General features: G+C 33.6%; 1 protein-coding gene across 2 annotated transcripts in view; it reads right to left on the bottom strand.

The window, feature by feature from the left end:
• LOC118198494 (cathepsin L-like peptidase) overlaps window positions 1–25949 on the bottom strand; it is a 67464-nt gene that overhangs the window by 20913 nt on the left and 20602 nt on the right. For both annotated transcript variants that reach the window (XM_085818994.1, XM_085818995.1), the window contains exons 3-5: window positions 2741–2890; window positions 2202–2351; window positions 695–818 (exon numbers count right to left, since the gene is read on the bottom strand). In XM_085818994.1, the coding sequence (XP_085675120.1) occupies window positions 695–818; window positions 2202–2351; window positions 2741–2890 (424 nt within the window). The remainder of the gene's footprint in view (window positions 1–694; window positions 819–2201; window positions 2352–2740; window positions 2891–25949) is intronic.

Below are 25949 nucleotides of genomic sequence, written 5' to 3'. Positions count from 1 at the left end.
TTTAAAGGGTTTTTAACTCTATTTGGTGTTTTAGGTTTTTCTGTATTTTACAATTTTTAATGAAGATGTTTTGAGTTTTTATGTGTTTTTTTCTTTCCGCGACGTGGAACCTGAACTATCTGTAATGAAATTCGGGGAAATAAGTTTAAATAAAATGTAGCAAAAAATGCGTATAATTAAATATGTCATACAAGGAATTCATGTGGTGTCCACATCAGATTTTTTTAAGGTGTGAAATCCACTGTATTCGTTTTATCAAATCCGTGTAAAATTCATGCAAATGCAGTTTTACTGAAAATCCGGGGAAGTGTTTTAATGAAACATCGAAATTATTAGAATGGTAAAATTTCGTCAGATAGTTGCCACTGAAAATCAAGAATTCCATATTTAACTTTTTTTCTATTGGATATTAGCATTTAATTCTTTCCTTGTTGTATATTAGTTGATGAGATTCATACATATATTTTTGAGAAAAACTGAAAATTCAAAGTTCCTTGACTTTATTTGTAAAAGCCTGTTTTATTGGAAGGCTCTAATAATAAGTTATATTTTTAATCAATGTAAATTTTTTGGAACATATTTCGAATGTTTCCTAATGTATTTCATAGAAGGGGTTTAGTATCCCTCCTCTGGTCTTCAAAAATCAACTCTAATTTTATAAGTGAATGCAGTTATTCAAGAGTCTCCTTCATACCTTCAGTTTTCGAGCAATCCACAAGGTTCTGTTCACTTAAGGAAACAAGGTCTCCGGTTTTCTTCTTATGTTGTCCTTCTAGAGATCCAGTTGCAGAGAATGCCCAGCACGATCCGCACCGGCCCTTCAATGTTTATATATATATCATTAGTAATTTTAGGATAATTAGTGGTGCTTTTCTGTTAACTGGGAGGTATCACCCAATACGCGTTAAAGTACCAAATGTGGTAGCCTATTTACATCTCATCAACAATAGAGTTATTGCGAACAAGCGGAATGAGCGAACATCAATCCAGCAATTTTATGCCCTTGCTTTTGTATTGACGTGTAAATAATCATTCTTCTTCAAACTTATGCCCTATGCCGAAATTATATAATTCTCTGATGTTATTCCAAACAAAACCAGATCGTAGTGTACGTTGGGAGAACAGGTGCAGGTAGAAGGGGGAGAGACATCAAAATTTCACCATTAGTCGTACTAGTACAGTCCTTCCTAACTTTGCAGTTCCGCCCCAGTTTTGAGGAAGAACAATTCGGAGGCGATCCGACGATGTAGAAACCCCTTTTCGCCTACCATCAGTACCTCGACCATTAATACCTAAACAGGACTTTCGGCTTCCCATGTATTTTGAGTGTTCTCTTGCCGCACGCACACTTCCGTTATCCCCATGTGCACGCAGATCTGTTTTCGCTTAAAAAATGAGAAAATTGCACAAATTGGCATCGCGCATAGTAGTGGCATTGTGCACATCAAACATTATATATATATATGAACGTTACATATAAATTACATATATATATATGTGAGTATATATATATATATGTGTGTATGTATATATATATACATATATATATATCAACATTATATATAAATTATATATATATATATCATTCAAAATATGTTAAATACTTAGTCTTTTCATGAAGCTTTATGTATCGCTAGGATTTTCGTCACCTAATTGGATATGGCTGTAAACGTTCGCGTTTGACTCTAAAGCCCAAATCACATTATCTTTCGGCTACGCGGGACTTGACGTCGAAAGGGACAATTCTCAGAACCTGCACAATTCCAGGAAACCCACTTAGATAGGTTAACATTTTACATTACTACAAAGACTTGAACGCCAAACAGTAATCGATTATCGCTCAGATTGGGATCATGTGAACCTTCAGAAGCAGAACTTTTGTCTGACTGGTTTTCTCCATCCGGGACAGAGGTCCAGCCGAGACATTTTCGGTGAGGTTTGAAAAAATCCCGCTTAGCCGCAACATCGTTTCCATAGCTAGGCGGGACTTCACCTCCAGCGGGGCTCTTTTTTCTGGGAATCCTCCCGTTTAAACCAGTGCTACCAGAATCTCGTTCCTCAGAAAAGTCCCGTCTAGCAAAGATTGTAGCCGTATGTGATAACCTCTTAAGTGGTGCCCCGCTAACAGAAAAGAACCGAATTTGTATTTCTTTCTTATAGTTGCTTCCAAAATAAAATTCATTTCGTCAGTTACTTGTTACCTGATTTTTTACACTTGTTACAAGCCCTTTTTGTCTCCAATCCACTGTGTCAGGCAAATTAATATTAGATGGAGGAATAAATGTTGAGATAGACTTGCTGAGGTTTTCGCTTCTAAACCCATTCAGTGTTTCTACAACTTCATTGTGACTCTGTATGTAAAAAAAAGAGAAAATATTGGAAATTAATCTTAACCTGTATAACAATATTGAAATTGATTCTTAGCATCTTTAAAAAAAAGGTATGTGAGAAAATCACTTGTATATTACTCTTGCTAATGATCTTAAATAAGTCTACTCTTAGGTAACTCTTTTTATGAGCACATAAATAAAATATGCTTCAAAGTAAAAGATAATAGTAATATTAACAATAATGTAAAATATGACGCCATATAGTTTACTGTACAGTTAGCGTAAATCATAAACCTATTATCTTCTGTGGTTATATATTTTTTAAATGCAAATGCATTTTAAAGGAGATCCAGTTCTTTTACTATAACAAGAATAAAAATATTGGTAAAGATCGTAAGATTTGAACTTACCATATCTGCAAATTCATTTAGTCCTTTCCTGTACTTGTGAATTCCGAGGTCATATTCCAAATTATGTTTTATAATATCAACCACATGATTTTCCCAAATAAGCCTTCTTGCTCTTTCTTCTCGTCCCCTGTATTGTTTATTAAATGTTCTCTGTAATAATAAAAATATAATTGTTAATAAAAAACTCAAAAGATTATTTGAAAATCACTGCGTAGTGATTCGATTAAAAGCTAACTGATGAAAGTTAATTTAGAAGTCAAGCAACAAAAGTTAGCGTTATATTTGCAAATTTCCACAGTAGATAAGCAAAGCACAATATCAAATAAGAAAAATTAAAATGTGTAAACCACAAATCAAACTTAAAAAATTGGAAAAACACTGACCGAAACTCATACAATCACAAAGGGGCAAACACACCACGTGGGGAAAGGGAAAAAAAAAGGAAGCAACAATTAAGCCTGTTTGGAGCTCCTATGATTTAGATTACTAAAATAACACACCGAACAAATATTAATTTAGAAGTCAGACAAGAAAAGTCCGCGTTATATTTGAAAGTTTTCACAGTATTTGAAATATTCGGTATGAAAACATAACCCTGATTGCAAATATAACCCTGATTTTTGTTATTTGACTTCTAATATTTGTTTGGTGTATTATTTTAACCTAGATGTAAGTTAGTAAATGTATCTTAGCCCTTTGAATGAATATGTATTTAGAAGTTTCAATTCACATTGATCGCACTTCGAAAAGATCGCACTGCGAAAGTTATTTTTCTTTCGCATAACATATAAAATCCTACGCTCACAAAACAAAAGTCTTAGACAAGATCATACCTCAGTATTTGACGAATAAGAATATAAAGAATCTAGAAGCAATCCTTGATAAGTACTGCCACTCAAAATAAATTAAAAAAAAAAAAAAAACGCGCAAGCCTAAGATCTTTTGTTTACTATCCACTCCTTCTCGTGCATAGTTGTAAACTGCTGTCCATCCAAAATGCACTAAAATACCATTAAGGAAGAATCTAAACAGCATGAAACTTGCATCATGTGTATAACGCGTGTAGCGAATAGTTTATCCAACAGATGGCAGTATCTGCCAAGCTCCTTTGGTAATTGTCAATGCGCATGCGCAAGTGGAGTGTAAAAAGAAGTATGTTATTAGGAGAATGAGCTTTCGTTAATAATGTTGCTGCGCGTTTTCGCTGTGTAAATAAAAGTATATTTTTATATCATAGATGTTCTTTACTCTCTAATGCGAAGCACTAGGTTAGTGCACGAATCTCTTCTGATTCAGAAACCCTTTTCAAACCGTGGATCACCACAATAAAAAGTGGCGTCCGTGACAGGACGCATTAGTTAGGTAAAGGACACTTTTGATGGTTTAACAGCAGAAATGGAAGTCTTGAAAGTAAGAAGAATACCACTGCGTGCAGCCTTCACGAAAGCATATAATAGCCTACATGGACATTTGAATGAGTCAGAATTGAACAGTGATGTTCTATTATCGTCCCTGGAAATTCTGGAAGATAAAGGAATTCGACTACAACAGTTGGATGAAGAAATATTGGATCTCCTATCAAAATCGAAAGAAGTCTCGCAAGAAGAATATACTAAAGAATTTGAGTCATGTGAGACTTACAAGGAGAAATTAATAGCAGCCAGGATGAAAGTGAAGCAAATCACTGTGAAACTAGAGAAAAATTTGCTGACTCATGCATCGGTAAATGAAACCAGAACTGTTAATTCAAGAACAACGGCAACGAATTTGAAGCTTCCGAAAATAAATTTGATTGAATTTACAGGTGATCCACGACAATGGTTGAATTTCTGGAATACCTTTAGTAAGATACACGAAGATCCAGTGCTAGATGATCATTTGAAATTCGTATATCTGATCCAGGCTACTGCTGCCAAATCGAAAGCACGGGAAATAGTGCAGAGTTTCCCGACAACTAAAGAAAATTATCCGAAAGTCATCGAACATTTAAAGAATCGTTTTGGACGTGAAGATATTCTTATACAAGTGTACGTTCGGGATTTATTGAATCTTGTGTTGATAAATAATAATGCAACCAAAAAGGACTTTGCGCTATCATCGTTGTACGACAGTTTAGAAACAAAATTGTTTGCTCTGGAATCTCTCGGTGTGACTGAAGATAAATACGCTAGTGTTATTTTTCCGTTAGTTGAATCTTGCCTGCCCCCTGACATCTTACGCGTGTGGGCATGGAGGTAGGAAGTAAGAAGGAGTCGCCCTAAACAAGTTTCTCCGTACCCTGCTCTGAAGCACCGGCGATCCCTACGTGGTGACCAAAACATTGGGTCATTTACCATTGAGTTCTATGGGATTTGACGCGTTCGGATGTAAATATTTTGTAATTACGTCGCAAATATACATATAAATGTATATATTTTCTTTTTCTACAACACTTCAGAGTCCTAAGTATGTGAAAACTACACATTTTTAAACAACATTTCATTCTGAACGGAATTAAATGCTATACTTTTCACAGGACAGTTTTCTCAGAATGGTTTAATTTGAATGAAATATTTTCACAAGTTTTCGTTAATTACATTAGAAAAAAAAATTAAAGTAATTCGATTTTATTCGGTTAAGGTACAAAAATTAAGATCAAAGTTTATTGTATTATTAATATTAAAATTATGCATTATTTCTTTTCTATTTATAGAGCTTCTTCCTAAAATACTTTCTTAAATATGACATGATTTTTTGGCTTCTTTTAAATCGAAAAATGTAAGTCAATTTATAATTAATGCTCTATTCGGTTCATTTTAAATTAGAGAATTATTAGGAAAATAGTATTTGACTTTCTCTGAACATTTCTGAAAGGGAATAAAATAAGTTTTTTTTTTTTTTTTTTTTTTTTTTTTTTTTTTTAGTATTATTTAAAACTTGTAACTGAGTTATTATAAAATGTAAAGGTTATAATTCTTTTAATTATACTTATCAGATTTTTTTTTTTTACCCTTCATTTCAACAATACATATTCCAAAACTCTTTATTATGTTCTTAAGTGCGCATCTCATAGCATTTGCTTTACAATACCTTTTAACAGATTGCTTTCCAATACGAACAATTCTTGCTTAAATAGTTTTATAACGTATTTGTCAACAGGATTTCACTTTATGTTTACAATTCAATATTAAGGTTATTATATATTTAGATAACATTTATAATCATTATAAATTAGATACATTTAATCATTAGATTTCTTCACAGTACTATCACAGTTGTTTATAAGTGAATAAATTCTTCATTTCAAATACATTTATAAATAATTTAATGAATATTTAAGTATTTTGTCAAAGGCAGATACATGCTTTTTGCAAGCACATGCATAAATACCCATACATATTTCCTATTTATCTTTTCCGGCATGTGCAAATCTTCAATTTCTGTGCATTCACTATATTTTTCGTGTAAAGTAATTTACACTAATTTAGCATACACCCGAAAGTTTTACATAAAAAATATATATGAATATAATTTGAATGAAAATTATAAGTATTATTTTTAATACCCTCTCAAAGATCAGTTTTTCTTCAAAATTCCTCCACGATGGCATCTCTCTCTTTAGGCAGATAGCCCTTGCATGCGTTGCTCTATTTAATAAAAACTTAATCTGACCTATGTGCCTAATTACAAATATTTTAACATACATAATTTTATATTTACATTTAGCCATCAAGTTTCAAACTTTTCAAATCTTCTAGAAAATAAATTTTGGCAGATCTCTTTTAGCAATTTTCTTAAAATCTATATTTTTGTAGTGCAACAGCTTAGAATTTTATAAAACAAATTCATAATCAAAATCGCTGTTGTTAGTTATCGAAAAATAACCAAGATGTGATTTTTGCGTAAATGTCAGTAAACTATACAAATTGCTATTATCCATCACACTATGAATGTTTCTTTCATGCGAGAGTGGCCCTTTTTCGATTTCTATGGAACTGTCGTGTGTCGAAATACTATCAGAATTTTGTCAAGCAAGCTTCTGAATGTAAACAAAAAACACCCCGTCTGGTGACCCAAGCTTCAAACCAGTGCTTCACTTCTAGCGCGGAATGGCCCCTCCTCCCTTTCCTACCTCCATGCGTGTGGGAGAGGGAACGGGAGAGCTCGTCACAACAAGGTAAGAGCGATCTTGAATCTATTCTTGTTTTTGAAAAATGAAGTGATATCTGAAGAGAGAATTAAAATAGCGCGTTTTTCTTTTGATAAAAGTAGAAAATCTAAAAGTTACATTAATGATGAGTCTAATATTCCTACTTGTAATGATTTGTATACAGGAAACAAATTTAAAGAAAATGATCCTATTAAGAAAGTTGAGGAATCGTGTTTATTTTGTGATAAGCCACATTTAACAGAAAAATGTTTTAAAGCTAGTACGCTTACATATCAGGATAAAAAAGATTTAATATTTAAGAAGGGTTTATGTCTATTATGCTTGAAGGAAAACCATATTTCTCGTAACTGTAAGTCCAAGGTTAAGTGTTTAATTTGCCGGAAAAGGCATTTGGCAGTAATGTGTCAACAAGTTCCTTCTCAATTGAAAGAGACTAAACAAGTAGAGCCTGTGGCGAAAAATGAGGTCAATGTTTTGGCTAGCAGATCCGCGAGCTCCGATGTGTTACTACAAACATTAATCGTAAGGGTAAAAAATGGCAACAGGGAAAGGATAGTCAGAGGGATTATAGATACGGGTTGCGAGAGAAGTTATTTAACGAAAGATATTACAGATTCTTTGAAATGTAACAGTGTTGGTGAAGTGAAATTAGTTCATAAATTATTCGGAGGTGTAGAAACGAAAGAAAAATTGCATTCTAAATATATAGTTAATTTGAGTAGCCTTGATAATAAATATGTATGTAGTGTGCATTGTTTAAGTGAATCTGTTATCTGTTCTGATGTTAAGAAAATACCTAAAGGTCCTTGGTTGAAAGAACTTCGTAAATTAAATATTCAAGTGTCAGATGTAGAGGGTAATGCTCTCGAAAACGAAAGTGACATTAAATTGTTGATAGGTTCTGATATTGCTGGAAAATTATTCACCGGAAATATTAAATGTTTACAAAGTGGTCCGGTCGCGATGGAAACAAGTTTGGGATGGATTTTAATGGGTAAAATTCCAGCGAAGGAATCTTTGTGTATAAATGATTCTCTTGCATGTGTTTCTTTATTGCTAAACGAAAGATCAGCAGAAAACTTGTGGAAGTTAGACGTTATTGGTATAAATGACCCAGTTGAGTCTAAAAAGAAAGCTGAAACTCATGAGGAGACCATGCAATATTTTGAGAAAAATTTGAATTTGGATTCAGACGGGAGATATGAAACTGCATTACCTTGGGTATTGGACCCCTCTCGCTTGTCTAATAATAAAACGTTGGCAGAAAAACGCCTGACTAATACGCGAAGGAAATTATTAGATTCGAATCAAATTAAAGTTTATCAGGAAGTATTTGATACGTGGTTGAAGGAACGAATTATTGAAGAGGTAAATGAAGGCGAAGTAGATAGAGAGCACTATTTGCCTCATAGGCCGGTTTTTAAAGAATCTAGTGAAACTACGCGAGTAAGGCCAGTTTTTGATGCTTCGGCACACGCCAAAGGAGAACTTTCCTTAAATGATTGTCTTGAGAAAGGTCCCAACCTAATAGAAATAATTCCAACATTGTTGAATCGTTTTCGGAAATATCCTCTTGCAGTAATTCCAGACATTGAGAAAGCCTTCTTGCAGATTGGTATAAGAGAGAAGGATAGAGATTATTTGCGTTTCTTTTGGAAAGGTGCAAAAGAAGAGAATACATTACAGACATTGTCGCGTGGTTTTTGGGCTTAACTGTAGTCCATTTTTGTTAGCCGCTACGTTGAACTATCATTTAAATCGTGCCCCAGATCAGTTTGCAGTTACAGCCAACATTTTGAAGGAGTCCTTCTATGTTGATAATTGCCTGACTAGTTTTAAGAATGTTGAAGAATTGAATAGATTTGTACTAGAATCGAGAATGTTATTGTCACTGGGAAAGTTTAATCTTAGAGGATGGCAGTCGAATTGTGAAACCGAAATAATTCCCAACTCTAAATTAGATACATTCGTTTGCGTTTTAGGGTTAAACTGGGATTTGAAGGATGATACTCTTTCCTGTAAAATTGAGTCACTAAAGAAAGAGGAGATTGTCGCGAGTAAACGAAAACTCCTTTCTTGCGCGCATAAGTTATTTGACCCAGTAGGTTTCCTTTCTCCCGTTACCCTGTTCCCAAAGGTGATATTGCAAGAGTGTTGGAAATTACGATTAAATTGGGATCAAAAATTGCCAGAACATTCAGAAAAGAAGTCCATACAATGGGTAAAGGAAATGAAACTGCTGTCTGATGTCAAAATTCCTAGATGGCTTAATATTGACAGATCGGTTAACGGAGATGTAAGTCTTCATGTTTTCAGCGATGCCAGCAAGCATGCCTATGCTACCTGTATTTTCTTAAGAGTGAAGACCGAAAATAAGGTTTATTTAAATTTTGTGCAAGCACGCACTAGAGTTAAGCCTTTAAAGAGTATATCCATTCCTCGTTTGGAATTATTATCCTGCTTAATCGGAGCACGCTTGGGACGGATGGTCTTTTCAGATTTGAACATGCCAAATTTAAGAACATTCTTCTGGACTGACTCAACAACCGCTTTGTGCTGGATCCAGCGAGACGTACGGTGGGGAACTTTCGTTTGGAATCGTGTCCAAGAAATCAGAACACTTACAAAAATAGAAGATTGGCATTACATCCCTTCGGAGCTGAATGCCGCCGATCTCCCTTCTAGAGGCTGTTCAGTTAAACAGTTTTTGCTGTCGAAATGGTAGGAGGGCCCATCATGGCTGTTAGAACCAGAATCGTCATGGTCAAGAGGCACCGATTTGCCGGACGAAGAGATCATAAATTCAGAAAGGCGTAAATCAGTATTGACAACTCTTAACAAAGATTCTAAACCTGACAATTGGTATTACAGGTACTTTTCATCCATAAAGAAAATTGTACGCATGTTAGGTTGGATTCTTAGGTTTTTACTTTAAATTACGAAGAATTACAAACGAAACCTCCAAAATTTTGTCAGTTTCGGAAATTGAAAGAGCTGAGATAACACTTATGTTATTGGTTCAAAGAGAATCATTTAAGAGTGTGAACGATGATAAAATTAAAGACCTCAGACCTATAGTTGATCGTGATGGTTTGATCAGAGCTAATACCAATATTTCTTATCGCGACGATACTGATGACTTTAAGTTTCCTGTCATTTTGCCATCTGATCATGCAGTAGTAAAATTACTAATAATGAATGCACATAATGAGCTGTTGCATGCTGGTACTTCTATGGTGATGTCTCATTTGCGGGAAAAGCATTGGATTCTCAAAACTCGTAAGACAGTACGAAACTGCATTAGAAAATGTGTTAAATGTCAAAGATTTAAATCCAAAAGTTGTGATGTAACTCCAGGAATTTTGCCGAAAGATAGAGTACGTGATGCAAATGTTTTTGAGATAGTGGGTGTCGATCTGGCAGGACCCCTCTACAATTAAAGATGGTCGAAAAGCTTATATTGTTCTTTACACATGTGCGGTCTATAGGGCCATTCATCTGGAGTCAGTAACATCCTTGACAACTGAAGCTTTTTTCCAGTCATTGAGACGTTTCATTTCTCGTCGCGGAAGACCATCTATAATATACTCAGACAATGGCAGTAATTTTAAAGGAGCGGAGAGCCTTCTGCATACAATTGATTGGGAGAGTCTGCGATCAAAGGCCGCTGAGCAAAGAATTCAGTGGAAATTTATTCCTCCTTCTGCACCTTGGTGGGGCGGTTGGTGGGAACGTTTAGTTCAAATGGTGAAACAGATTCTGAGAAAAGTTCTAGGTCGTGCTGCCCTGGATTACGAGGAGTTGCTTACAGTACTATGCGACTGTGAGAGAGTAATCAATACTAGGCCACTTACCTACGTGTCGGAAGACGTTGAAGATTCATCCCCATTAACTCCAGAAATGTTCCTGCGGGATATTTCCAAATCAGGAGTACCTGATATCGATACAGTGGATAAGGAAAAACTGAGTAAACGAGCTAAGTATCTACAAAAGGTGAGAGAACAACTTAGAGCAAGATTCCGTGTGGAATATCTAGGACAGTTACGTCAGCAGTCCATTAAAAACTCTATAGCTAAACCTCTCCAGGTGGGTGAAATTGTTCTACTTGAAGATAACAACAAAAAACGGGCTTTTTGGAACCTGGCGCGTGTCATAAAGCTGCTACCTGGTCGTGATGGACAAATAAGACTTGCTGTCATAAAAACAGAGACTTCTGAGTTTCTGAGACCAGTGCAAAAACTGTACAGACTTGAGCTGGATAACCCAGTCCAAAAGGATATGACTGAAAATATTCCTATGACTACCAGCAGTGGTAGAACTGTGAAACCAGTGATACGTCTGTGAAATGTTTTGTACTTGTTTGAATACTTTTTAATAATTTGATTTATTTTTATTTTTCTAGGTTTAGTATTATCTGTTAATATGTCTAGAAAATTATGGAATGCTGCATCTCCAGGTAAATTTGTATTTCAATTTAATTAGAACATCTTGGTAGGCATAATTTTATACTTCAATGTTGTATACTGTACTATTATGCATATATTATACTTAACAGATGTGTGAATTTACCTCCCAGTAAATTCAGGTGGGAGGAATATGTAGCGAATAGTTTATCCAACAGATGGCAGTATCTGCCAAGCTCCTTTGGTAATTGTCAATGCGCATGCGCAAGTGGAGTGTAAAAAGAAGTATGTTATTAGGAGAATGAGCTTTCGTTAATAATGTTGCTGTGCGTTTTCGCTGTGTAAATAAAAGTATATTTTTATATCATAGATGTTCTTTACTCTCTAATGCGAAGCACTAGGTTAGTGCACGAATCTCTTCTGATTCAGAAACCATTTTCAAACCGTGGATCACCACAACAACGCGATAGAATATGCAAATGATTATGATTTTAGTGCATGTGCACATCATGGGTGAGTGAGTGAGTGAGTGACAGAGGACGTGGGCACTGTTCCTTTACCATAGTGGTTAAGCAGTACAGCACCACGTCCACCATTATCCAGAGCATCCGATATGTTTCGGTGCCATCCAGCTGCCCGGGCCGCAGTAATTATTGAAATGAAAGAGAAACATAAGAACATGGTCATATAGGGCCGTTTGTGACATGCTAATTTTACATCCAATACATTCAAATAATGCTAGATTAATAACTCTGGAATATAAGTATATACAAAAAAAATGCATAACTATTGTGTTATATAAATACTTTACATTGTGTTAGATAAGGAACACTTGCGATTACAGTATACTCTTCACTTTGGCACCATAGCTATATATACATTACTTTGCATTAAATATATATCACTTGCGATGACAGTTACTCTGTACATAATTCACGTAACACAAACTTATTTGAACTACTTGCTACAACCTACACACTTGCTTATTAATACAGTGAGCTAAATTCACAGAATCTACTTATATAGTAAGCTTGACATTGTATTAAGTATATTATACATTAGATATACTATAGCGATATACATTATTATTAAATCCAGATACAGACAGAACATGAACTTTTACGTTAGGTACAATATGCATGATTTAAATACGCTTTACATGATTATGAGTGTGCTATACATATTATACTAGTTACTCATTCGTGAGGTAAATAGATGCGCTATACTTTGTTTGTTTTACCATTGATACTCCTATTTTATACCATTTTCCATTACATTATATATGCTATACATTCTACGTTAAAAACACATTTAATATTAAACATTCAATTCTAAACATTCCATACTATAAATTCTATTTTACTGTTACCATTATGCATCTGATACTTTCTATTATTAAAACATATTTATACATTACAATAGGTATGCTAAGATAGCATTGTACTTGCTGAAGTGTTAATAAAACGTCCGTCACATTAAGTCACTACTGTGGAGATATTTTTCACTTATAAAAATTAGATATCTTGGGTAATTATGTCACCTGACATAAGTTAATCCCATTGTTGAATAATAAGTCCATCATTTTCATGATTTTCCTTGCGAGATGCTTTTGCTTAACTAAATACTTTGCGAAGGCTTGAGCATTGGTTCTAGGCATTTTTATATGATACTCTCTTGTCAGAGGGCATGTAGTTAGATAGTTTTCGGGCGTTCCAGTCTCGCCACAGATACATATAACCGTGTTTGTTATAACGTGACGTTGGAAATAGACAGGAAACGGCCCGTGCCCTGAGATAAATCTGAATAGTTGCGAGCTAGTGATTTGTCGTACAGGATTTACATAGGTCATGTGATAGTGCATTCTCCTACCGGTTGTATCAGTGTCCCATTCTTCTTGCCACTTGGAGAGAATTTTTAAGTTAATTTCTCGCTTCAAGTGGGAAGAGTGGCCAGTCTATACTGAACTGCTCAGCATCCTTATTACTTGCTGCTTCCTTAGCCAGTGTGTCTGCAGCTTCATTTCCTGCATTGCCCGCGTGTCCTTTTGTCCATACTAGGTGGATTTTTTGATGAGAACTTTCGCGAAGAGTTTGTTATATCTTGTTTATGATCGGAGAGGGCTGCTTCCCATTTTTGATGGCATGTAGAACAGAGAGTATGTCTGTGATAACAGTGGCAGTGGTAACTCCAGTAGTATTGATGTAGGCTATGGCTTTTGCCAATGCTGTACCTTCGGCCTGGAACATACTATTGTTATCGTGCATGTGTCCCTTCCATTGAAACTTCTTTGCATCGTTCTTGTAAGCTACCAGTGCGCAGCCCGTGCTTACAAGAATTTTATTTGTAACCGTCTGTAAAAATCTTGAGAGCAGTAGCAGGTGGGTGTTTGTCTCCTTTTAGGTAGATATTGACACCCTGTCCCTGCTGCGTATTTCCAAACCCTACCCCACTTTTCGAATTTTTGACGTCACGGAAATATCGACTAGTTTCACCTGGCAAGATGCCTACCCCACTTTTGACTACTACGGCGCGCTTTCGAAAGAATTGCTCTGCTGAATAGTGTGTTTAGGTGCTAATTGTGAGATTTTCGCAATTTAAATTATTATGAGTGGGAATTTACGCAAAATCTTTAGTGAATGGTTATTGTTTATCGCCGTAGTGTATTTGAGGAAAGAGGAGAATAATTCACTGCTGATGTATACATTAACAGTATGAAAAATCTGGAAGGTGACACTCGGCAATAAATATGCTGCATTTCATCGCAAAATTCAGCGACGCCAGTAAAACAGACGAAAGTGTTCGAAAAACTTATCCACATCTGAAGCCACTATACAAAAATTGTATGTGTGCCAATACAGCAATTTAAATAATAATAAAAAAAAAAAGTGCAGAAAACTTCAGATCAAGGAATAAGAAAGAATTGCAGTGCCTCTATGTGCTTAAAAACTACGAAGCATTCTGCAAACTTTCGTGCCAAAATCAAGGTTGACAAATAGATTAATACATTTTATTGTTTCTTTTAGTGTATATATTCCCAAAATGGGTTTTCATCCGCAGAGAACCCGTTGGCGCTTCGGGAAAGAACCCTTTGGCGCAGTTGCAGTTTTACTCGCCAATGAGCCGAGCCGTAAGCGTGATATTTTGTAAACGTGGTTTCTAGTGATGTAAATTCAAGTTAGCAGACAATGGTAGTAAAAATTCACAGATAATAAGTATGTAGATATGAAACTAACAGGTTAAACGTGATATACGAAAATAAATTCCTATTAAATTCAAGTTAGCACAGAAAACAATGTATTAAACATAACGGGAAGTAAAAATTCATTTAAAAAATAACAATTAATATTCTTATACTTACGTTTACAATATACTTATATGAATTTTCTCTAATTCATATAGAATACTAATATTTCTATTACAAATGTCTTTTTTCACTATTAAGTACTTTGCCTGTTGATGTATTTCGGTAAGAACCATGCCCCTGTAATAAATTAATGAATGCATGACCTTTAATATATCCATTTTATAGTTTTAAGTATTTTTTTTCAAGTTACTTGCATACAGCTTAAAGCATTTTACGTTGAAACAAATACCTATCCTTTTTCATAATATATTTCACAATACAAATAACCTTCAACAGTAATCAAATTTTCTTCAGTAGCATTTTTAATAAAATGAGAACTTTATACATTTTAAAATTATTATAGGGGTTGGAAACCTCATGGTTCTGCGTGCTTACAGCTGTTAATAATTAACAACATAACCTGAACAGCCATGTTACAAATTAGCATTCACCCCTTCCGCCATAATTTCTTCCTTTGATCCCGAACTGACGACCCGAGAACCGGCATCTTTCGACGAAAACTTCTTTAATTATGCGAAAATATTTCTATCTATTCGTTGTTAAAAAATTCAGAAAAATAATAATAAATAAGAGAAAAATAATATAAATCTCCAAATGCGAACAACGACAACCTTCGCATAAGCGAATAGGATGAATTAGCTAGGTTACCAGGTTTGAAATATTATCGCCAAAGTTAGCGATGTTTACATTTACCGGGTTCTCTGCGGAAGTGCTTCCTTCAAAATTATTAAAATAACTTGAACAGTTGTTTAATTGCTTAAAACAGCAATAAAGTTCATTTATAAAGATAAACAAGGAACTTCATAATTCATTGCTTTGGTGAACAACTGAAATTTACTAAATTACCTAACTTTATAACATTAAATATCTTCGTAACTGTGGTATTATGCTCTGTTTTATAAAAGCTTAACTACTTTATTCATTTGTTATACATTAAAATATTTTCTGATTTATTTACTAAATTCGTAATCAATTATCAAGATTACTAAATGTATTAAGAATTTCCATGCATGCTTGTGCAGTGTAAATGCATGTTTGTGTAATGAACTTTGATTTTCACGAACGAAAAAGAAATACAATCACCGAATAAGTACTTTTTTGTTTTCCAGTTCCTGTGTTTAGCTGTAAAAGTAAATTCACTTCAAGTATGTGTCTGTGCAATTTTGACGATGTAAATGCTGAAATGACTGTACAGTAAAAACTCAACTAAAAAAATATCCGGAAAGCTCTTGAAATTTTGGATAGCCGAGCATATAAAAAATGAAATATTGTAATAAGTGAATGGAAGAATAAACTAATAGTCTAAAATCATAAAAACAATTCATCTTATTTGTATCAACTTGACTATCAAAAGCCAATATTTAATATTATGCACGATTTTGAAAAAAATGTATGCTGCTGATCTTTGGAATATGATAACGGGTAATTTTTACAATGGTTGTTATGTGGATTAATTCAGCGAGTTGAGACTTTAAATATGAACAATAGTAATCTGAAAATTTGAAGGAGTAATTTTATGTCCAACAATCTCTGCCAAATAACTTCCATGTTTGAAGTAATTAAAAAATATATTTTTAACCACTTATTATTAATTTTATAAAGTACATTCTATAATTTAAATTTTATTTACTTTCATCTATTTTTAATGTTTGCCATTATAAATTTCATACTATGTACTTCTTTAAGATTTCATAGTTGCTAATTAAACTTCCTTTACAATTTATTTAGTTATTCTATACATACATTTATATTTTATGTAAGAAGGGGATTTATGTGCAACAGATACACAGTGAAAATCATTTAACATGAAACTGAGGGGACTGAAATATTTTTTCGTGTTAAAGAATATTGAAAAGAAAAAAAAAGCATATATTCAACAAAATTAAGCTTATTAGAGTACATTTTATTTATATAGATATGTATATATGCATGTATTTAATAAAAATCAATGAAACTAAAACATCCACAAGAACTTAATGGAATTTAATACAAAATTTTCAAGTTTTTGAAAAACAAAACATTTATTGAGTTTTGGGAAAATAATCTGATATTTTTCTTTGCATTGTCTTTTTTAGCATAAAATTGTTCAATGTCAAACATTTTGTTATTCATTTCACCATTGGAATGTGCGTCTGAATAACTATCCATACTTTTTATGATGTTCCTCATTTCGGATGAGGTGGGAATAGGAACTGCATTATTCATTTTATTTTCGTCATCAGAATCTACATCAATGATAATTTTTTAGCTTTGAACAAACTCCAAAATAACTTTGTCTGCCATAATTGGGGCTGTACACACATTATCATAAACTACCACAATGAATTCTTCCGATAGTACAGTAGACAGTTCATTAATAAACTTTCTCAAACATTTCATTAAGTAAGACACAATAACACGCCGAATAAATACTAATTCAGAAGTCAAACAACAAAAATCAGCGTTATATTTACAAAATTTTCACAGGACTAGTTTCGATGGTTTTACCGAACCATCATCTTCAGCTGCAAAACCGCAAATGAACAAGATAGGAAATAATGTTTAGATAAGATAAGAAAGCCTGGACAAGAATAAGCAAGTGGCGCCATCTGTTGGCGAAACCAGAACTAAAACATAATTTCTCTAAAAGCCGAAGGCAAATTTGGATTGGAATTAGGATCGTTAACTAGAACAGAAAGATTTTTATGAATGTGAAATGCCTCTAGAAAATCCAGTTCTCCAATGGAAGATGTTTTTTGAATAATTTTGGCAGCAGAAAAATTGAAAGTGTGATTTTCGGACCAACAATGTTGAACAACAGAAGACTTCTGTGTTTCCTTTTTTCTAACATATGCCTCATGTTTTTGACGCGAAATTTTAAGGCTCTCTTAGTTTGGCCAATGTAAATTAAACCGCACTGGCAAGGAATCCTAATTTCATTAAGTTTCAGCTCAGTTTCAATATCCTACTTCTCCATTTCTTTCGGCGCCGAAGAATCTGATACTTTTGAGAATTGTGTGTAATGAAAATAATTTTCATTCATCCTTGGAGTCGCCGAATTCTATGCAGTGCAACATATGAGCCAAACTCACTAATTTTTACTCACACTGCCACTCACTCATCACTGAATTCCAAAGCTAACTGATTAGAGATGAGATGTTTGTGTGGCGTTTGTAGACGTGAAAGGCGAAAGTACTGTAGATAAACAAAACTAGCTCGTGTCACAGGCTATTCCGAGGGTATTTCAAAGCCAAATTAGCCTCTTTTCTACGAAACATGTGAAACCACCTCTCTTTCATTTCACACCCCGCTTAAATCTCGCCAGCGATGCCAGTGTTTTCTGTATTTTGTTCATTTCCAGAAAGGATATCTTTTCATGTTAAGCGATTTTTGTTTCGTGTTAAGAGAAACAAATTGCATGAAAATACATAGTAGTTTGTTGGGACCGTTGCATTATTTCGTGTTAACCAATATTTCGCCTTAAGCGTTTTCACGTTAAACGTATTCCACTGTATACAGATGTGTTTGGACTATGTATATACAAATAATTTTTTTAAGGAAAATTTATAATCCTTCCAAAAATTTTTGTGCATTATGCTGCTAAAAATTGATTAGTAAATATATAAAGAAAGAAATTTAGAACCAATTTTTCAGAAAGAATAAAAATTGAAATTCAAGTTAACTTGATAAAATCCTGTTTAGACTAGTAAAATCTTTTTAAATTGGAAGATATTTTTAATGATTTTACTCCCCCCCCCCCATTTTCCTTTGCTACTGCTGTTTGATAAGAGGTTCTAGAGAAGTTTTCTGTTAAAATTATTTTGAACTTTCAAAGATTTTCCACCGCAGGATTTTAATTTTTTCTACATTTTTAAGGACATGTTTTCTTTCTTTCTTTTTAGATTAGAAAAATATTTTTAAATCAGAAGATATTTTCAATGATTTTCCTTCGCTTTGAGGAGGATTAGAATTTTTTGGTGAACTATTAAGATAAAAAATATATTGAAATGGTTCATCAGCTGATTCTGGATACAGAAAAGCAAGGATTTTGTTTTAGAAGGGGAAATGTAATTAAATTTGACATACCTCCTCTTGACAATATTATGTTAAAGTTGGTTGGATTCCTAACCTTTCTTGTTCTTTTATATTACTTTTTGGTTTTTCTTGTGATGGTTTATTTTAACATGTTGACTGCCGTGGGTGCCACTGGCAATGCGACCAATAGTAAAATACATAATTAAAATAAATATTGATACTGATAAATTTTTAAATAGTACCATTGTTACTATAATGGTTTGAAGAATAATAAATCGTAAAAATTTTAATTATAAATCACAAGAATGGTCTACAGATGTTTGGAGGTCGCTGGTGACCCCCAGCATGAATCACAATTATATAACATTATGTTCTGTAGATAATATTTCAACATAATATATATCGCATAATAAAAATTTCAAGTTGGCGTCATGCGCAAATCACGTAAAATGCACGCGGCAGTCAACGTGTTAATTTTTACATTTTAAATTATTCTTGTTCCACATTTATAGGATTTTATGAAGATCATTTGAACTTCAATTTTTTAGTCTTTGTGTTAATTCTTTATATACTATATATAAGAACTACACTCCTAGAAAAAACTAATTTATATATTTATTTATCCCAAATTTTCATTTTGAAACATTTTAGTACATGCTTTTCCTCAATATTTTAAAAGTTGATTTTTTGTTGAACTGAAATATGTAATATGGAAAAATTCTATCAAAAAACATAACTCAGAATCAAAACAGGAGATAAATAGAGATAATAATAATGTGGGATATTTGATTCTCTTCCCCTAATAGTCATTTGAAACATTTTAGCATGTTTTTCCATTCAGCTGAAACAGTAAAAATATAGAAAAATCTCCACAGAAACATTATTCGGCTAAGAAACAAAACAGGCCGAAAAATGGGTTGGAATCAGGAAACTGATTGGTCTAAAACAGGCCTTCTTAAACTTTTTTTCAGTCGTGACCCTTTTTTATCATAGATTTTTTCCACGACCCCGAAATATTTATGAAAATTTTGCGAAAGCATTGCAAAAATCTGACACACGCGCGAGTGAAACTGTCAATTATTCCACTTTTATTGCAAGATAGTATTGTAGTTTTAGGTCATTATCTTTAATTTCTCATTTTAAGACATAGAACAATGCGAAAATTTTAATCAAGTAACAGACGAAATGACAGCATCACGTGCAAAGCAAGTAAAATGAACATTTATATTATAAACAGAATGCATTGAAACATTTTTGTTTTTCTCTTTGTCTGTATTGTCTTATCTTTATCTATTTTCAGATACATTGTGTAAAAGTATTGGGTAATTGTAAAATTATTACATTAAGTTTAAGAAATACCAAAACTACTAAAATTTTTTGCGACCCCCTGCTGTAGATGGGGGTTGCGATCTACAGTTTAAGAAAGTCTGGTCTAAAATAACGTTACAATATTTGATTTTGTTGGAACATTGGATAACTGAGGCCGCAGCCAGTGCAGTTATGGCAGGTGTGCAAATTTTGGAATTTACAGAATATCAAGTAACAAAATTTTTGGAATTTAGGAGTGAAAAGTTTTTAGAATTTAGGACCCACAGAGATTGAATAGCATAACAAAATGTACCTGCTGAAGCTAGGACTCCAGTGCATGGTTATATTCTTATAAGGAGTGTATGCCTGAATGCAAAGATGCATTTTGAGTCATCATCGCTAGGTCACCAGCCTGCACAGCATTGTGTGATACATCATTCATGTAAATAAGAAATAAAATTGACTGCACTTCAGTTAAATAACCAATTTTATTCCTTGTAAGTATTATGCAAGAGTATTGTAATTGTTGAATAAGAATACAACACTTGCTTTCTGTTCATCTGAAATGGGATAGATATTCTAGCAGTTATTCCAGCAGAAGTTTGCAAGAACGGATCATTCTGTATTTAGATAATCAAAATACACAAGCTATGAACATAACATATTAAACCGTAATTGACTTTTCACATTGGACAGCCAATGTTTATCAATTTTCACATCAGTCATACTTTCCCGTAAATTTGAAAATACTCTATTGTATGCTGTTCTGTTGAAGACAAGCCTGAAATATTTTTTTTTTTTCAAAATGCAATTGATAACTTGTTTTTTTACAAAATTTTAACCTGGGAGTCATGAACAAATTTGTGGAGGGTCACTAAATTCAAAGAAATTTATTTGACAATAAAAGATATACGGAATTTGAAGAGAATTTTGGATGTTTTTTAACATTTGCCAGGAATTTTAAATTAAACATTTCCATATTTTAATTCTGATTTTATTGCTTTCACTTGATTTATGTGTTATGTTTGATGATTTCCAAACAGCTCGAATCAAATTTCAAAGCAACTGCATACGCGCAGCTAAGATTTAGTTTTTTCGGCTGTCTTAGTAGTGTCTTGCATGCAATTTGTAATCATTTATAAACTATGTTTCTTATTTCTAATCAAATTTGTTGTCAAGTAAGCACATAACATTTCCTAAGCATTGGAAAATTCAGTAGTGTCTCAAAGGATAATGAAAACAATTTTGTTTTCGTTGCAATTTTGTTCATGATGGTTAAATGGCTCAAAATCTCTTGTAAGAGAAATGGGATGGATGCACCAACATCAAATAAACTTAGAGAAAAACTATTAATGAAAATGCAAACAAAAATTTAACCATTGGCTCTCTTTCTACTTCTAATTCTAATTCTAATTCTAAAAAAAAAAAAAAAAAAAAAAAAAAAAAAAAAAAAAAAATTGAGTAAATATCAAGAGTTTATTTTATACTGTTTTACATGTTGCATTATCAATGGAAAAAAAATATCCATTGTGTGTTAAATGCAGTGAAAACTTGGCAAATGGAAAGCATGAAACCTGCGAAATTAAAAATACATTTAGAAACGGTACTTTTCCCTTTTGCCGCCGCAAACAATAAAGTCGCCAACAACGGTACTACTGATGCCAAACGGAATATCTTCACTGCCAACGTTTTCCGCCTCATTTTCGAAACAAGTCGCAGCCATTTCTTATCAGATTGTTTCTTTCAATACTGGCATACAACTACATAGAATTTTTACAAGATAATTAAAATTTATTCCCCAAGACCATTCACGGTAATTAAAACAATTAGACTGCAATCACACCACTCACCCAAAAGCAAAATGAAGGGTTAAATTCATCAATTCTAATTAGAATGCAGTAGCGAAGTAAAGCACTGCGGTTTTACATAATTTCTGAGTAAGCTATTTGTACGAATTGAAATAATTCTTGCATTTAAACTTGTATTCCAAATTAAGATTTAACTTGAAATTAATGTAGATAATTACTGAGAGAATTAGATTTTTTTAGCGTGGTTTACGTGAGATGAGATCACGTGGTGTTACGTGATACTAACCGGCGAATCAGGATGTTGAACCATGAAAACATAATAAATTCTTAATGTCTTTTTACAAATTTATTATCTTTATTTATTGGCTTTTTACAAAATTTTAAAAGATATTAAAATGTTTGTGCCTTCAAAATAAAAATTCTTAGAACTAACGTTTGTTAACATTTTTTATGTGTATATTGTATGTTGTTGTCAACAAAGTCTGCTTGGCGAGATTTTCGCCAGTGAAACTGAAAAGTACCTCAGAAACTAAACATAAAGATTAAGTAAATAAATCTGAAGATTTTTTTTAAGGAATGAGCTGAGAGCATGAAAAATTAAAATGTATTTTTGAAAAAATATACAATAGTTCCTGAGAAGGATTTACAGGCATCCTTAAAAGTTTCATATTTAATTGCAAAAAATTTAAAACCTCATACAATTGGAGAGTCGCTCATTCTTCCTTCAGCAATTAAAATGACATCATTTATGCACGCAGAAAAATATAGTAACGATTTAAAAACAATAGCATAAAAAAAGATACTGTTTCTTACCAAATTTTTGTCATATCAGACACTATAGAATACAAAATCCAGTCTTTACTATAAAACTTGATGAAACTACCGACATTACTAAAATGCTTCATTTCATCGTTTATGTGAGATATGTTTTTGAAAACGACGCAGTAGAATATTTTTTATGTTGTAATATTTGGGAAGGAAAAGCAACTGGAGAGAAAATATTTGAAATTATTAACAGACATTTCGAAACAAATAATCTTACCTAGACACACTGTGTCGCAGTTTGTATTAAGGTAAGCTTTTAAAACTAAGCCAATACTTTGGAAAGAAGAATTGAACAAAAAAAAAAAAAAAAAAAAAAGAAACATGCTTTTTTTTCACAATTTACTTGAAAATAATACAGATTTCTTGTTGAAAACAACATATGATAAAATTGACAGAAATTTTTCATGAAAAATTTCCAAATAAGGAATTAGGTTGGATCTGTGACCCATTTTGCCTTTGGTATTTTCAATTCCAATGTAGCTCTAAATGAAAAAGAACAATTAATTGATATTTTAAGTGACGGAATACTGTATGTTAAGTCTGTAACTTGCCAAAAATTTTAGTTGATTGGAAACTAATATGCCGATTTAAAAGGAATGAAGTAAATTATTATGTTTCTTACATAAAATTGTACAATAAACCTTTAGCTTATATTTAAAACTTCTAAAATGCTTATGTTACATTTTTCTGTTATATAAGTATTGAAAGTGGATTTCTCACTGAAATAGAAATAATTTTGCTATTGAATTAACATGGAGAACTTTTTTATTGAAATATTTTTTCTCCGTGACATTAGTTGCATCTACTACAAAATAAAGATTAAAGAATGGTTTTTAAAACATTTTGAATTCGTTGTCTTATTGATCTATGAAGCACTAGATTAGTGAGTTTTTATTACATTATTGACAAATATAGTTTTTAAACGATTAAAAAATTTTCAGCGGAGATAATTATTTGCCAAATATGAATATGTTTCCAAAGAGGAAATAAATAATAAGTGATAAAAAGAAAATTCAGTTAGAACATTCACATCTCTAACAAAGTAATATGCTTTGATTTAATCTTTATTATACAATATATTTTAAAATGATACGGCAAAATGCAATGTGAAAGGTTATGCGAAGATTACGATAGTACCTAGAGTATTCAGCATTTCGTATAATCCTATAACCAGATAATAATAATATTAAAATAAATTTTATCTGAATGAAGTTTTCTTATTACAGAAACAGTAAGATTATGCAATTACATAAACGAATACACTTTCAGACAATATACTTAATACTGTTTAGGGTGGTGGTGTATTTAATCATGGCAAAGCACACTAGGGCTATCTGCCTAAGGGGAGGGATGCCTTTCGTGGTTAATACTGTTTAGAAGCATAAGTTAAAGTTCTGCTTTTGTTACTTCTCGCCCTTCAGCGCATGCTCAAGAATTACCATCCAGGCGAAACTAGTCGATTTGTCCATGACGTCAAAAATTCGAAAAGTGGGGTAGGGTTTGGAAATACGCGTCCCTGCTGGGATGGGTTTAGTTCTAGATGTTGCAGTGGTGTCTCATAGTCCGTTGGGGAGTAATTTATTTCATCCAGAAAGGCGGCTCGTTGCAGCTGCTTTACCTTCTGAATGGTAGCTTCCTGCAGGGGTTTGAGATGTAGTGGGACTATTCCTGCAAAGACGTTGAGTGCGTTGGTTGAGGTGGTACGATATGCCCTCGTCATGGCCAGTATAAAGTGACGTTGCAGGCTTTGCAGGTGCTTTATTTTACTTTATTAGGCTTTGCAGGTGCTTTATTCCTGCATTGGAATAGCCCAGACTACTGCTGCATAGGTTGCAATTTTTTCGATTACTGTTAGGTACAGAGTTTTTAGTATATGTGGGTTCAGTCCCCACCGATAACCCTGCATCTGTCTGAGTTTGGCAGCTATTATTGTAGTCCGTTTTCTTGTTTCTATCACGTGCTGGATCCAGTTTAATTTTTCATCAAAAATTAACCTCAAGTATTTAAGCTGTGGTGTGATTTTTAGTCTGCTGCCATTTAAAGTGATTCTGGGTCTCCTGGCCAGTGAGCCACACTTTTTGGGAATTAAGAGAACCTGAGACTTCTGATCGGCAATTTGTAGCTTGATGGCTGTGCATAGTTCATAGAATTTTTCAAGGTTTCCGTAGAGTGTCGTTGGAGCTCGTCTCTTGTTCTCCCTTTAACAATGAGAGCCGTGTCGTCTGCGTAGACAAATATTTGAGTGTGCTCTGGCCAGACTGCCATACATTGCTCCTTAGAATCCGTCTATAAAAAGAGAAAAGACTGCCATTTAAATACTTTTAATTGTTTTGTAGTGAAGTTTTTGCTTGCGCAACTTCAGTATGCCTCGTAGCAAATCACGTGCATCATTCGAACACGTTTCTGAGTTATACCGAGGCAGAATCTTTGCAGTCTGTAACAGAAAATCGGTGTTTGCTTAAACAATTCGACGTCATTTGAAATACAATAGACTGTCCGCTAGGCGTCCATTGCTTTGCTTTCTTTTAACTTTAAGCCGCAGGCGTTTACAATGGTTCACTGAATAGCAGAGATGGACTTCCGAGTGGCATGACATTACGTTTTCGGACGAATCATGCTTCTGCCTGCAGTATCACGATGGTCGGATTAGTGTTTGGAGACACCGTGAAGAGAAGCTGCTCGACTGGTGTGTTAACCATAGTCATACTGGTTCTGCAACCGGTGTTATAAAGTGGGGTGTTACTGAATTCCACTCCCACGCCCTAGTACGTGTTGACGTTACGCTTACCAGCCAACGTTATATCCCTGAGGTTTTGCAGCCTGTTCTCCTTCCTTATCTTCAGGGCTTGCCTGCAGCCACATTTCAACAGGACAATGCGTGACCACACATTTCACGCAATGTCCAGGCTTTCATCTTTGTCCAGCATACTGCATTTTACCTTGGCCTGCCCGTTCTCCAGATTTATCGCTTATCGAAGATATCTCGTTAATGACTGGAAAACGCATAGCCTGGCCTGTAGCATCCGCGGGTACACCAGATGAACTTTGGTTACGTGTGGAGGCAGTATGAGCTGTCGTTCCCCAACAACATATCCAAAGCCTCTTTCATTCAGTGCCGCAGCGTTTAGCAGTGATTATTGGCAAATGTAGAGGCAACATTCATTATTTTTTAGTTATTCAAATCAATTAACGTTGATACTATATGTAATCTTTGAAATAAATTTGGCTCGTTGTCCAAATCTCTTGCCGTTCTTCGTGTTGCATTTTGGATGGCTATCATTGTAGTTACTCATAGTGTTAATATAAATTTAATTTGATTAACAAACTGAAAGAATTA

Source organism: Stegodyphus dumicola, chromosome 6 (genome assembly GCF_044657685.1).
Source record: "Stegodyphus dumicola isolate Sdum_Otavi_A_Nest chromosome 6, ASM4465768v1".
NCBI lineage: Eukaryota > Metazoa > Arthropoda > Arachnida > Araneae > Eresidae > Stegodyphus > Stegodyphus dumicola.
Note: the sequence above shows the minus strand (reverse complement) of the source record. Positions and strands in the feature narration are given on the sequence as shown.